At 43.9% G+C, this 15,650-nt stretch overlaps 1 protein-coding gene across 1 annotated transcript in view; it reads left to right on the top strand.

The window, feature by feature from the left end:
* Positions 1 to 15,650, top strand: part of CRACD (capping protein inhibiting regulator of actin dynamics) — a gene marked incomplete at both ends in the record, with an annotated part of 120,644 nt that overhangs the window by 82,491 nt on the left and 22,503 nt on the right. Inside the window, one exon of the mRNA XM_080697244.1 lies at positions 9,014 to 9,149. Coding sequence (XP_080553370.1) covers positions 9,014 to 9,149 — 136 coding nt within the window. The remainder of the gene's footprint in view (positions 1 to 9,013; positions 9,150 to 15,650) is intronic.

The following is a 15,650-nucleotide window of genomic DNA, read 5'->3' as shown; positions in this document are numbered from 1 at the left end:
ACATGGATGCTGGCATCCCTTTGATGCTGACAGGCTTGGTGTTTAAGAAATAAAATTGGTTTACTCTCTTCTGTAATTGTAAGTAAACAGGGACTCTCTTAACTAAGAAGCCTGTCCACCTGTCTTTTCTCTCTCTTCTTTTTTATTTTTCTTTTCTTTGATTTTTTCTTTTTTTTCCAGTACCAGGCATTGACTCTAAGAGTGCTCTACCACTGAGCTATATCCCCAACACTTTTTATCTGCTTATTTATTTATTTATTTATTTATTTTTTATTTTTTATTTTACTTTGAGACAGGTCTTGCTAAGTTGCCCAGGCTGGGCCTGAACCTGCCTCAGCCTCCAGTCACACAGGCATACGCTACTGGGCCCGGCAATGCTCCCATCTTGTGGTCCAGCAGCCACTTTTCCCATAACATCTTTGTACCTAAAGGAATCCCACTAAAGTGGAATCCATGTTAAAGTGGAAAGCTCCATTGACTGTGAGTTAGGAACCTGAGTTCTCGTTTTGGTTCTGTCTAGATTGAGACTCCCTCTTCACCTTGGATTTGAGTTTCTCCCCTCCCCTTGCTGGGCCTCTGCTTCTTCACCCTCAAGATCCAAGACTGGACTCTACAAGCACAGAGGGCCCAGCCCATTCTCACAGACCGCTGGCTGTGTGAGGGCGGCCACCTCTTGTAGCTGATGCAACGCCCTGGATTAGCAGTTCCCCTTTCTGCTTCCAGTAGTTTATTTGTCAAAACTTAGTAGCTCTGTTGAGAGCAGCCATCAGTAGAGATATCGAGAGCAGCCATTCCAGCTTCCAGACACCCTCATAGAGGAACTCAGACCGGCAGAGCACTGTGCAGGCTTGGAGAAGATCTGGGAGCTCAGGATTTTCAGTCCTGCTCATTGATTTCTACAATGTCTTAGAAGGAGTTCTGGATGCAAAAGAACAGGTCATGTTACCTATTTAGATCTCTTGCAGTCTGTCTTTTCTCCCTAGCCTGGACCTGATCTTACTTAGAGAAAAATATAGTACAGAGCCTGTGGGATACTAGTAACAAAGATATAAGAAAGACAGGAAGCATGGATGAGTTTGTTTGTACTCATATTGAGTTTGCAGAGAGAGCGGGATAGCCCAGTAGCAGGCTCACTATGTAGCTGGAGACCTAGACAGTCATGAGAGGTGATTGTCCATCTGAACTGGAATGCTGTTTAGATGTCAAATTAAAAAATTAATAACTGGATATGGTGGTGCACGCCTGTAATCCAGTGCTTTGGAGGCTGTGATAGGAGGATCATAGGTTGGGGGATAGCCTCGACAACTTAATGGAATCCTGTTTCAAAGTAAAAACTTAAAAGTGGTTGGGTTATAGTCCAACAGTAGAACATCCCTGGGTTCAATTCCCAGTACCACACATACACAATAATAATACCAACAATAATAATACTAATAATGGGTGAAAAGGTGATTGGAAGGCCAGGAGAGCAAAGCTATTCTTTCATCAATGCGGTTAGAAAGATGACCACAGGAATCAGCCAACATAGAGGGCTAGACCAAGAGCTGGTTTCTGGGCTTATAGGAGCCTCTTTTGGGTGTTTAGAAGCTGAATCTTTGTGCCAATAACAATATCAATGACAACACAACACAGCCAGAAATAGAGAAACGAGAGTTCCAACAGCTCGGCCATGGCCCTCTCTGTCTGTAGGTGAGCCAGATGCCTTCTAGGGCCCCAGGGCCTTCTGCTTCTTGGACCTCAGTCCAAAGGGACCACTTTTCTGTCCTAATTCATGCTGTGATTCTCTTCTGGGCTTATAAAAACCGTTCCTCAGGACCAGTATTGTCTCAACTCCCAAAGGGGCCTCTTGCTCTTTCTTTTTTTACTTGCTTTGACCACTCGTATTTTCATTAGACTTCAAATCTTGTTCAAATTAAAATGACAGTTATCTGACTATTCTGACAGTCCTGCAATGAGAGGATAAAAATCTAGGGGCTTAGAGGGCTTTAGACATCTCTCCTCGTGACCAAGAGACTACTCCGTGTTCTCAGCACAAGAGAAGATGGCACAGGGAGCGCCTGTTTCTCACCCCCAAGCAAGAGGAACCCGTGGACAGGTTGTAGTAATGAGGCTCTGGGCCTCTTGTCTCTTGGTTCATTATAACACAGGGCAGTAGGAAGAAGTAAGGTTGGCCTGCTTTACAATCGATTGGTGAAAGACCTTTAAATGTCAAGCATAAAGAGATCCAGCTGAATTCTGCAAAAGTGTTGTTTGTGATAAATTGCCCCTCCGCCTCCCAGCCAATATAATTTGTAGTTCCCAGCTGTTATGGACAATGATTCCACCAAGCTCTTTGTTTATTACAGAGTAGTTTCAGGTTTAGATCTTTACACGCAGGCTATTCAGTTTCAGTCCAGCTCTGCCTCAAACGCTGGAACTGTAGGCAATGTTTTCACTCCCTCTTGTCTTAGTTTCCCCTTTGGAGAAAAGAGTCTACATCATAAAATTGTTTGGAGGCAGCAATGGTAATCATGATTACTACAGTAGTTTTTTTGTTTTTGTTTTGAAGGGAACTAGAAATTGAGCCCAGGGGCATTCTACCTCTGAACTACACTCCAGCCCTATTTAATTTAATATTGGGAAATAGGGTCTAAGTTTCAGAGGGCCTCACTAAGTTGATGACTCTGGCCATAAACCTATGATCCTCCTGACTCAGCCTCCCCAGTACTGGGATTACAAGCATGTGCTGCCATGTCCGGCTACAGTTTTAAGTATTATACAGAATTGCCAAAGACTTAATGTTAATTTTAATTATGTAAATGGAATTATTTACAAATGAGTGTTCATTCATGTAACTAATGTGCCAGTTACTCCTCTCCTCCACTACTTCTTCTCAGTTGCTTTTTTTTGGGGGGTGGTCACAGGTAGTGGGGATTAAACCCAGGAGCATTCTACCTCCTAGCTACACCCCAGCCCTATTTTCAATCAACAGGATCTTGCTAAGTTGCTGCAGTTGGCCTCAAACCTGTGATCTGACTCAGCCTTCCAAGTATTGGGATTACAGATGTGAGGTACTATGCCTGGCTCTCGGTTACTTTAAAATGAAACAAAAACTGGCCAGGCGTGGTGGCGCATGCTTGTAATCCCAGCACTTGGGAGGCTGAGACAGGAGGATCGCGCAGGTTCGAAGCCAGCCTCAGCTACTTAGTGAGGCTCTCAGCAACTTAGCGAGACCCTGTTTCCAAACAAAATATAAAATAGGTCTGGGAGTGTAGCCCAGAGGTAGAAAGCCCCTGGATTCCATCCCCAGTACTCCCCCCAAAAATGAAACAAGCCAGTGCAATGGTGCACACCTGGAATCCCAGTACTTCTCAATCTAAGACAGGAGGATCACAAGTTTGAGGCCTGTCTCAGGAACTCAGCAAGACCTTCAGCAACTTAGTGAGACCCTGTTTCAAAACAACAACAACAAAAATAAGCTAGTAGCGGTGGTGCATGCTTGTAATCCCAGTACTTTGGAGGCTGAATCAAAAGAATCACAGATTTGAGGCCAACCTCAGCAATTTCATGAGACACTTTTTCAAAATAAAAAATAAAATCGGAGCCAGATGTGGTGGTGCACTCTTGTAATCCCAGTACTTGGGAAGCTTAAACAGGGGGATGGCAGGTTCATGGCTAGCCTCAGAAATTTGTGAAGCCCTCTGCAATTTACTGAGACCCTGTTCAAAAAAATAAAGAATAAAATAGGTCTGGAGGTGTAGCTCAGAGGTAGAATGCCCTGAGTTCAATCCCCATTACCACAATAAATTAATTAAAATTAATTAATTAAAGTAAAAATGGCTGGGGTATAGCTTGGAGGTAAAATGCCCTTGGTTCAATCAGAAGAAGGAGGAGGAGGAGGAGGAAGAGGAGGAGGAGGAGGAGGAGGAATTATTGTGTGCCCCAGAGTAAAATTGCTGAATAGATATGAATTTTAAAATCTACTATAAATAAAAGGCAGATAATGTCTTTTTAAAGAAGCAGCAATACAAGCTCATCTATAAAATTCTCTAGCTAACATTATGGTGAAATAATGAATGCTTTCTCCCTGGGTTTGGAAACATTATAAGGTCCGCCATCACCATGTCTATTCAATTTTATTTTTTATTTTTATTCTTTAATTTTTGCAGTACTAGGGATGGAACCCAGGGGTCTTCTACCTCTGGGATACACTCCCAGACCTATTTTATATTTTATTTGGAAACAGGGTCTCACTAAGTTGCTGAGAGCCTCACTAAATAGCTGAGACTAGCTTTGAACCTGTGCAATCCTCCTGTCTCAGCCTCCCAAGCTCTGAGATTACAAGTGTGCGCCACCACGTCCAGCTTCTATTCAGTTTTAGATGATTATTCTAGCTAATTCACCATGTAAAGAAAAAAGTGGGGGGGAAAAACAAAAAACATGATACAGGATAAAAAGAAAAATCCAAAAGAATAAATGGTCATATGTTAGTAAATAAACTTAGCAAAGTCTCTGGTCACAAGATCAGTATACTAAAAAAAAAAAAAAAAAAAAAAAAAACCTTGTATTTTATAGTCTACCAATAAAAACTTAAAAAATAAAAAGTTTAATCTATACCATTACAAGAACTCAAAACCACCAAATATATAGGATTAAATCTGTCAAAATATGTATACAGAAAATTACCCAAAAAAAATTTGGAGAAATAAAAGATGACTTAAATACACAGATATATTTCATATTCATGGATTAAAATATTCAATATTGAAAAGACATTAAGCCAAAGCACACAACATTGGTATTGATTAATGTTTTTTAAGCATCAAGAATAGACTTGTGCATTGACTTATATGCTTTTATAGGAATATTGTAGAGCATGAAAATATATATAAGCCATTTACAGAAACCCAAAAAGTGTGCGTGTGTGTGTGTCTGCATGTGTGTAAATTTATGTAGAAATGTAGAGACAAGATAACCATCTTGAGATAAAAGCCCAAAACACCAAAGCTGAAAAACATAAAACTATAGATATCAAGACTCATTTGAAAACTACCATAATTAATATAGTACAAGGTTGTTGCCATAAAGACAGACAAATAGACCAAGGGTACAGAGGCCAAGATCGAATTCTCATGTAGACAGTCCCTTTAGTTATGGCAAGTTCCTATGTTTATGTCTTATTTTCCCATCTATAAAATAAGCTTAACAATAGTGTCTATCGTATAAGGTTTAAATATTTCATAAATCATATAAATTATATGTCAAGTGGATTTAGATATTATAATAAAGAGGTTAACACATTCAAGGTGCATCTCAAGTGCCTAATAAAATTTAGTTAGAATTACTATTACCACTGGGACTACCTCTATTATTATAATTATCACAACTACTTTTATTAATATTCTTTTACTCTGTTATTTAAAATGATCACATGGAAGTGCAGGATAGGCAGACGTCAAATTCATTTGGGGGCAACACAGAAGAGCCAGAGGGTGCCAGTTCTCAGCCTACCTGGAAAATATAATAGGAGCGGAATGATAAACTTCATGACTGAGTCATTAAAGGATGAATGGAACCTAGCCTGCCATCAATGTGTTCTTCACACACAACTGTGAAATTGACTTTTTTTTTTTTTTTTTTTTGGTGGTACTGGGGTTCCTGGAAACCCTTCTACCTCCAGGCTACACTCCCAGACCTATTTTTATACTTTTTTATTTGGAAACAGGGTCTCTTAAGCCAGCCCGGCTGGCTTCAAACCTGCACGATCCTCCTGTCTCTGCCTCCCGAGCACGGGGATTACAAGTGAGCGCCACCATGCCCGGCCACAAGTCTATCTTTGATGCTTTAAAAATGTGAATTTCACTTGGGAGGCGGAGACAGGGGGATCGCGCAGGTTCGAATCCAGTCGTGCTGGCTTAAGAGATCCTGTTTCCAAATAAAAAAGTATAAAAATAGGTCTGGGAGTGTAGCCTGGAGGTAGAAGGGTTTCCAGGAACCCCAATACCACCAAAAAAATAAAAAATAAATAAAAGATAAACTTGTGCATTGACATATACGCCTTTATAGGAAAAATCGAGAGCCTGAAAATGTATATAAGCCATTGCAGAAACACCATGTAGAAATGAAGCTAGCCAGGTGTGGTGGCACACACTTTAATCTCAGTACTTAGCCAGAAGGATTGCTGATTTGAGGCCAGCCTCCATAACTTTGTAAGACCTTGTTTCAAAATAAAAAAAAAAAAGCTTGCCGGGCGTGGTGGCGCACGCTTGTAATCCCAGCATTCAGGAGGCTGAGACCGGAGGATCGCAGTTCACGGACAGCCTCAGTTACTACTTAGTGAGGCCCTCTGCAACTTAGTGAGACCCTGTTTCAAAATAAAGAATAAAAAATAGGGCAGGGGGTGTAGCTTGGAGGTCAAATGCCCCTGGGTTCCATCCCCAGACCCGCAAAATAAATAAATAAATAAATAAATAAATAAATAAATAAGGACCAGGGGCATAGCTCAGAAGTAGAATATCCCTAGGTTCAATCTCCAGCATCACAAAAGGAAGAAAGGAAGGAAGGAAGGAGAGTGGAAGGAAGGAACAAACGAACAAACCAGAAAACCTCTCCTGTCATCTAAATCATAGCAAGGAGTTCAAGAGAGAAGCTAAATCACAGAATATTAAGAGATTTGATTCCATTCTCCAAAAAGTTTATTTCATGGCATCTTTGGGTGAACCTGGAAGTTCACTTTGTAATATAAGTCACACATTCTCTGAGGATAGGGAGATGTCAACATATTTCATTTCCTTTCATATTTTCTTAAACCATGTGTCAGATTTCATAAGATGAGCTACTGCTGGCTGGAGGCCTGTGTTATTTAGCTGAATGCTTAACCACTAGCCTATCCTCAACCCTCCCATGTGCCAGCCCGCCTGGCATTTTCACCCTGTCTTCCTCTCCCATACCCTCTTTTAGTCTTGTGTGACAGTACTCTAAGCCTTGCCAAATTTTTTAGCACATGGTAGCTGGTTAGCATGGGGTTATACCCAGCAGGTATGAGTTCTGTTTCTCACTCTACTATTTCAACTAGAATGACTTTAGTTGGGGTTATTTACCCTGAGTTTCATCTCTTAACACAATGGTAGCAATGAGAATTAAATGAAGTAATGAAATTAAAACTCAACATCCAGAGTGTTCATCAAACTAAAGCTTGGTTGGTTGGTTGGTTGGTTGGTTGGTTGGTTGGTTGGTTGATTGGTTGGTTGGTTGATTGGTTGGTTGGTTGGTTGACTGGTTGGTTGATTGGTTGGTTGGTTGGTTGGTTGGTTGGTTGGTTGATTGGTTGGTTGGTTGATTGGTTGGTTGGTTGGTTGGTTGACTGGTTGGTTGATTGGTTGGTTGGTTGGTTTGTTAGTTGTGTTGTTGCCAAAATTCACACAGGCAGGAGGCTCTTTGATTCTAAACCTCAAATGCTCTTCACCATGTTCCTTATAGTTTGGTCACTTAAGTGATATGCTTTGGTCACCAGTCTTCCCAGCTCAGTCCAGACTTGGGCAGGTGACAGTGTAGCTGCCCATCGACCTTGCCACTGTATTCTGTAATTGAGCACTGAGGAACCTGCAGGAGGGCTGTTCTCTCATGCACTTGGTCACTGGGGAGCTCCAGCTCAGGCCCCTTTCTGGGATGGGGAGGCAGAAGTGGTGCCTCTTGACCCTCTGAGAGCTTCCCACATTGCCTAGCTTCAGGGAAATGTGCCACCTTGCCAAGCGAGGGTGAGCTGCTCTCCTGTCCCATGAGTCTCTGGCAGCCTCAACAGGTATTCTTTCCCAGAGATAAATTTGTTTACAAGATCAAGTAAGGAGTTTCTCCTATAGATTCCTCTTCCTGAATTCCACACTGATGATGCTTCATGTTAGGCAGAAGTCCTGGTGCATGCCTGTAATTTTAGTGATTCATGAGGCTGAGGCAGGAAAATTTGAAGTCAGCCTGGGCAACTTAACCAGACCCTTTCTCAAAATAAAATTTAAAAAGGGGAAGTGGGGATATAGCTCAATGACAGAGCACCCTGGGCTCAATGGTTCAATCCTCAGTATGACCAAAAAGAAGAGTTGGTATTCATTCTCTCTCTCTCTCTCTCTCTCTCTCTCTCTCTCTCTCTCTCTCTCTCTCCCCACCCCCCTTTCTCTGGAAACAGGGTCTCAGTAGGTTACTGAGAACCTTGCTAAGTTGCTAAAGCTGGCTTTGAATCTGTGATTCTCCTGTCTCAGCCTCCCAAGTACTGGGATTACAAGTGTGAGCCACCACACCCGGCTTAACTTACATAGTTTTGGAGGCTGAAAGTCCAAACAGTATGGCACCATCTATGGCAAAGGCCCTCCCGGCTACATCACTTCATGGCCCATGGCATCCTGGCAGGATGTACACCACCACAAGACAGGAACCCTCCATGGGGAGGGGCCAGGCTGGATCTTTCATATCCACTCTCATGAGAACTTACCAGGCTCCCAAGAGAGCTCCACCCACTGCCACCACAATTCCTCAGAAGAGTAACGTAACTGTGTATCAGCAGTTCTGTTCCTCTTCCAAAGTCTTTGCTTCTGATGTGTATATCTTTCTCCCAATATGATTGTGATATGGAAGCAACTCTTGCCTTTTCCCTCTAGGCCTGTGTGTTATTAGTAAATGCTGGTTGGAAAGGTTTACTGGGACCAAACTGATAAGAACATCTTAGCTGGGAAAGGCTCCTACAGTTAAAAGTTCTGCAGTGCCTCTGCCTTAGGTCCTCCACAAATAAATGGCTGCCTTGAGTTCTCTCAGTGAGTGGCTCTGAACCAGAGCTGTGTCGAGCCGTGAGCCCCCATGCCTGTGGGAACCTCTCGTCTACCCAGCTCTTGGCTGACCCCAGCAGGAAGGGCCGCAGCGCTGGAGGTGCTTTCTCAAAGAGACAGGGAATATGGGTGGAGTCCCTCAGGCCAGAAAGAACGGAAAACTGAATTGCCAAAAGAAATTTATCATCCTAATAAAATGAAGCCCATGATTTGCATTCCAGGTCCTTCAACTATTCTATGGGAACCCGGGCGTTTTCCCATGACAGTATTTTTATCCCTGATGGGGGAGCAGAAAGTGAGCAGACAGTTCAAGCAATGTCACAGGACAACATCCTGGGCAAAGTCAAAACTCTTCAGGTAAGACAGCTGGAGCCTGGGAGGTCAGAGCCACAGGATGGGCCGGCCTGCAGGGAAGGAGGGGCCAAGCCCCAATGGTCCTGGAGCCCTGGTCCAGGGTTGCTCCTGTGAGCAGCTTTGCTTTCTCAAACTGCTTCAGTTCTCTGGAAGCTCCCCATCCACCTGTGAGGACTGGTCTGTACCCCTCACTGTGCCCACCTGTGCCACCTGCCCCCACCTTTCCTTTACCTTTTTCCTTCCTTTTTAACTGGATGTAAAGACAAGTGCCCAAGCGAAACTCTGAAGCTCTGTGCTCAGATCGGGGGGAGGAGCAACTAACCATCAGGTGGACCCCAGTCCCTCCTCAGGGCTGCTGTGTATGGAGTCAGCCCAGCACGTGTTCACTTCCAGGCCCCCTTCACCAGTGAAAGGTGACACTGTTGTTCTGCTGTGTTTGTACGCCTGGTTGCACAGACACCTTATCTTAAAGGAACGCCACACACTGCCTCCTGTTGACACTGCGTAGTGGGACTCAGGGACACTGACTCCCTAATAATGAAAATAAACCCCTTGCCAAATGTGGCTGAAGTACTAGGGAACCCAGGGCAAGAAGAGCGAAGACACTTGGGGTCTGGGTGTGCGGATTTGCCCCCCTGCCTGGTAGAATCCCCTCCCAGAGAGCAATGCCTACGCGGGCACTTCTCTGAGATGGAAATGCTTGGAGGCTACGCAGATTTTGAACAGATGGGCCATGGAGTCCCATCTGTCTGCAAGTCTAAGCAGTGAATGAATGAATGAATGAATGAACAAAAGAAAGAGGGAGGAAAAGAAAACAAGGAACAGCTGCCTGAGTAGCTACTGAGACCATGAAGCATTGTACTCAGAAGGGTTATTTTTCTATTTTCTTGAGCTGTTCTTGCTTCTCCTGAGCTTGAGCTCTGTATTTTACGACCTGTTCCACACACTCCACCAAAGGTAGCACGAGGCGGGGAAGCCACACCCTGGAGGCACACCCAGTCCTGCCTAGATCCTGTGTCCGCAGCCACTGCTGCCCAGGCCCGCAGAGCCAGTCCAGGCCTGTCTTCAAGCCCCAGCCTTCCCGAAGCAGGTCCACACTTGGTTCTAGCTGCCTGGCTCTCAGACTGGTTTCTAGACTGAAGAAAAAGCACGCTGCCACTACTTAAACAGTGGAGAAGAGGGGATAGGTGGTGGGCACGAGTAGTTGACCCACCAACTCCTTTGACTCTTTCGATTTCTTAGATTTGAAACCATGGCTCTTCATATTCCTATTGTGTGTGTGTGTGTGTGTGTGTGTGTGTGTGTGTGTGTGTGTGTGTATGGTACTGGGGATGGAACCCAGGGGCATTCTACCTTTGAGCTACACCCCTAGTCTGATTTTTTATTCTTTATTTATTTTTATTTTTATTTTTGGTGCTACTGGGAGTGGAACCCAAGGGCTTTCTACCTCCAGGATATACTCCCAGACCTATTTTATACTTTATTTGGAAACAGGGTCTCACTAAGTTGCTGAGAGCCTCACTAAGTAGCTGAGGCTGGCTTCCAACCTGTGCGATCCTCCTGTCTCAACCTCACAAGTGCAGGGATTACAAGCGTGCACCACCATGCCCGGCTCTTATTCTTTTTTTTGAAACAGGTCTCACTAAGTTGCAGAGGGCCTTGCTAAGTAGCTGAGACTGGCTACAGCCGTGATCCTTCCCTCTCAGCCTCCCAAATGCTGAGATTATAAGCATGCGCAACCACACCTGGGGCATCATATCTAAAAAGAGGAATGACATGCAGAATTCTGTGTGTGTAGAAGTTCTTTAAAAAATAGATAACAACCTGTTGTGCTTAGCTGATAATCACTCTGTGACATCACAGCATGTGTGTCTGCCACTCCAAAAAGGATTTAGGGTAGTAAAAAAGAATATGTAATTGTGAAGTATTGAAAATATAGCCGTGAGCCAGGCGTGGTGGTGCATGCTTGTAATCCCAGTACTTGGGAGGCTGAGACAGGAGAATCACAGGTTCATAGCCAGCCTCAGCTACTTAGTGAGAAACTGTTTCAAAATAAAGAATAAAAAAATAGGGCTGGGGTATAGCTCTGAGGTAGAATGCCCCTGGGTTCAATCCCCAGTACCATACAAAAAAAAAAAAAAAAAAAAGAAAGAAAGAAAGAAAAGAAAATATAGCCATGCATGGTGGCATATGCCTGAAATCTCAGTATTGGAGAGGCTGAGACAGGAGGATCACAGATTCAAGGCCAGCTTTAGCAACTTGAGAGACCCTGTTTAGAAAAAAAAAAAAAAGAATAGAGCTGGGGGTATACTTTGGAGATACAATGCCTGTGGATTCAATCTGTAGCACAAACACACACATACACAAGGGAAAGAAAATATAGAAATTTTATAAAAATATGCGAGTGCTTGTGATTCGTGCTAACAATAATGCATGCTTTTAAATAATCTGATCTTGTTAATTAATAAAACATAAAACAACTAACTTCCCTGAAGCTACAGTTCTGTTAACACAAGAAGAAAAATGTGAGTAAAGCAGTCTCACTCTTTGAGTACTCCGATTTTCCGTTATCAGGAGGTCTGCCTAATTTTACTTCTGCTGCATGGATTCACAAGCCTTCTTTCAGCTCTTCCGTGATTTTTTTTTTTTAATGTAAAAGGCTTTGCTCTTCAGGGAGGGAGTGGGGATGGCCATGATCATAGCAAATGTGATTTTGGAGTGACCTGAGATGTAACTGTATCACCCCCAAAAGATTGTGCTTTTTTTTTTTCAGTCGACTAAGCAGTATGTTCCTGGTAAGTCGCAGAAATAGTAGTCATCTTATTAACTTGCATGAGTGCTTTGCATTTTTCCATGATGATATTATGCTGGTGTTGATGCTTAGAACAGCATAAAGGACTGCCCCCTTGTCAACTCCAGCATGGAACAAGAGAATTTAGTCTGAGGCATGTTTGTTTTTACGTCCGGAATTGTCTTTGTGTATATGTGTATGTTTTTTAAAAGAAAGAAGGAATGAGCTGGGTGTGGTGGTGCACACCTGTAATCTCTAGACTTGGGAGGCTGAGACAGGAGGATCACAGGTTCAAGGGCAGCCTCAGCAAGTAGTGAGCCTCAACCTAGAGAGACCCTGTTTCCAAATAAGAAATAAAATGGGACTGGGTGTGTATCTTGGAGGTGGAATGCCCCTGGATTCAATCCCCATTACAAAAAAAAAAAAAAAAAAAAAGAAGAAGAAGAAGAAGAAGAAGAAGAAGAAGAAGAAGAAGAAGAAGAAGAAAGAAAAAAGGAAATAAGGAATGGATAATTCCTTTTTATAGTAAATCTCCTGACCATCTAATTAGCCACTATTACTAAGACCACTATTATTAAGATATTCTTTTGAAATGAGGTTTCTACTGGAATGCTATTTCAACACACACACACACACACACACTCACACACACACACTCACACACACACACACACACACACCCCGCAAAGCCACTTTCCCCATGACTTAAGGAACTGCTTGGCCCTTTGAGCCCTTGCCAGCCACAAAAGAGCTAGTGTCAAGATTACTGACTTGGAAAGGTTGCCCTCTAGTGTCCCCACATGGTCTTCTCACCTGAGCTGTCCTATGTAGTACTGGTAGCTGTTAGCATCTCTGAGTAGAGAAGGGCGCACACTTGTAATCCCAATATTAGGGAGGCTGAAACCAGAGAATCGCAGTTTGCAGCCAGCCTCAGCTACTTAGTGAAGACCTCTACAACTTAGTGAGACCCTGTTTCAAAATAAAAAATAAAAAAATAGGGCGGGGGTGTAGCTCAGAGGTCAAATGTCCCTGGGTTCCATCCCACCCCCCGACCCACAAAACAAGAAAAGGGAAAGTAGCATAATTCAGCCAGCCCTTTCCTGAGTAATGTCAATTTCCCACCTGCTAAAACTTTCATGGCAAACATTTTAACCTCTTAAAAGAAAAAAATGCCTATTGTTCTGAGTATACAAACAATACCCGTGCAAAATGAGAACACATTTTAATATCCAGGACACACCATTATGGGGACAAAAGCAATAACCTTTTTGAAGACACTGCACATAAGAAGCCAGTTGCTTCATGACCAGTGAGAAAATAAAATAAAGTGCACCCCAGGCCCCCCCCACCACCACGTGGCTTTGTGGCCTTGGGTGAGGCCGTTTAACTCCACTCCTCTGACACTCACCCCCACTTAGAAACTGGAGGAAGGGGTTGAGTGGTGGCTATTCTGGAAGGCCTCTCAGGTTCTTCAGACCTGTCCTCTGTAGCGAATCACTGCGCACCTGCTGCTGCACAGGACGGCTGTGTGAGTGTGGACCTGCATTGCACTTGGACTGCAAGACCTCGCCATTACGCACAGCTCCCAGAAGCAGGACTAGGGAGGGCGCCTGCTTATCTGCGATCAGGCCAGGCTGTAAGGTAGGTCCCAACTGATGATAAAACTCAGTGCTATCAGACTCAAAGCCTGCAGGTAATTTTTAAAACTATACTACATTTTTGTGGGAGATGTTCAGTCTCTTTGTACCATGGATTATTTGGAAACCTCCATCCTTAATAGCTAGTATCTCCCACTAAGCTGGATTTCACTTAAAAATGCCCAAAAGCAGCCACGTGTGGTGGCACACGCTTCTAATCCCAGCATTTGGGAGCTGAGACGGGAGGATCTGGGTTCACAGCCAGCCTCAGCTACTTAGGCTCTCTGCAACTTAGTAAGACCCTGTTTCAAAATAAAGAATAAAAAATCAAGCTGAGGGTGTAGCTCAGAGGTAGAATGCTTCCGAGTTCAATCCCCAGCATCACACACACACACACACACACAAAAAAAAAAATGCTAAAAAGCACCAGGTGTATGCCTGTGATCCCAGTACTTGGGAGTCTGAGATAGAAGGATTACAGGTTTAAGGACAGCATTTGCAAGTAGTGAGACTCTCAGCAATCTAGCGAGACCCTGTTTCAAAATAAAAATAAAACAGAGTTGAGAGTGTAGCTCAGAGGTAGAATGTCCCTGGATTCCATCCCCAGTAACACACACACACACACACACACACACACACACACACACACACACACACCAGAAAGCATATATTCCAGGATTCTTGTCATCTAACTCAGCTGTAAAAGACACAAAGAATAAAAACTCGTAACCACTTCTTCCTAGAGCAAATGTCTTTAAATATGTTTTCTTTCTCTCCTTTTTTTAAAATTTGTTTTAACAATGTAAGTATCTGTAGTTTGCTCAAGAAGACAGTAGCTTTATTTGTTCTCTGCTTTACTCTTACAAACACAGTCTAAAGAGTCACTGCAAAGCCAGACATGGTGACGCACGCCTGTGTCCCAGGACTTGGAAGTTAGCGCTAAGACAGGATGGTCTCAGGTTGGAGACCAGCTTCAGCATCATAGTGAACCCCTGTTTGAAAATTTTAAAAAATTCATTAATTACAAGGACAGGAGGTGTAGATCAGAAGTAGCATGCTCCTGGGTTCAATAGCCATCACAACACACAAAGAATGGCCTTGGAAAATCCAGAAACTTCTAGGCACTGGCAGTGAGGGCGCTGCGCCTGGCATTCCCACACCACGGGAACTGGCCTCATAAATATGGATGTGCATTCCTGTCACATCGTTTTCTGGCATTCCACATTACAATAAAATGGCCCGATTTAAATGAATAAAATATAGCTCCTCTGAGCTCACATTCCAGTCTCAACAGTAGCTTCATTCATACCCGGCAGCGTGAGGCACTCGGTATAGACACAGTTATAATTGCAGCGTGTATATAGACAGAGATCGGGGCCTCTTCTTAAGGCGGGGGAGGGGGGTGCCGGGGTTCATCTCACTGAACTCGGGGGCGGCCTCCTCATCACAGTCTGCAGTTCGGTGATTGCTCATTTCTAACTTAGCTCCGCTCATGACTGGGCCTGAATAGTGGGCAAATTAAAGTAACAAAAAAGCCACATTTATCCAGCATTCGATTCACATGATACTCAAGATTGCCAAATAGGTTTTAGCAGGAACCTTTTATTGTCCATACATCTCCCAAATGTCACAACAACCCAGGCTCCTTTGAGTCTGCTGAGGGAGGCATTAGGAGGAGGACCGTTGGGGGAAGCCTATGGGAGCCAGAGCCCTGCCCGCAGGTGCCCGAGGATTAGTCCCCACAGCCTTGACCTCAGGTCCGGCCCGGCCTTGTGACCGCGTGAGGGTGTGTGTGACAGTGGGTGCGACTCCATTGGGAATCACGACATCCTTCCCCTTCCTGCCCCTCAGTGCCCCCACCCTGGCTCTCCTGCCCCCCAGCCTCAATCTCTTTTCTCTGAGAAAATTCCAAATCAGCTTCTGCACTAAGATTCACCTTTACATCCTCAAAGGCAGCTGTGTACATCCTTCTGCCAGGACGAACACAGCCATGACGTGAATCACCGCTTTGACGTACACACACGTTGTCGCTCCTGCCCTCTCCCCTCTGTCCCAGCTTCCCCAGTGCTGTAACTG

The sequence above is a fragment of the Muscardinus avellanarius genome (assembly GCF_963383645.1).
Source record: "Muscardinus avellanarius genome assembly, chromosome: 6".
NCBI classification, from domain to species: domain Eukaryota; kingdom Metazoa; phylum Chordata; class Mammalia; order Rodentia; family Gliridae; genus Muscardinus; species Muscardinus avellanarius.
The sequence above is the reverse complement of the archived record's forward strand: the minus strand, read 5'-3'. Positions and strand labels throughout refer to the sequence as shown.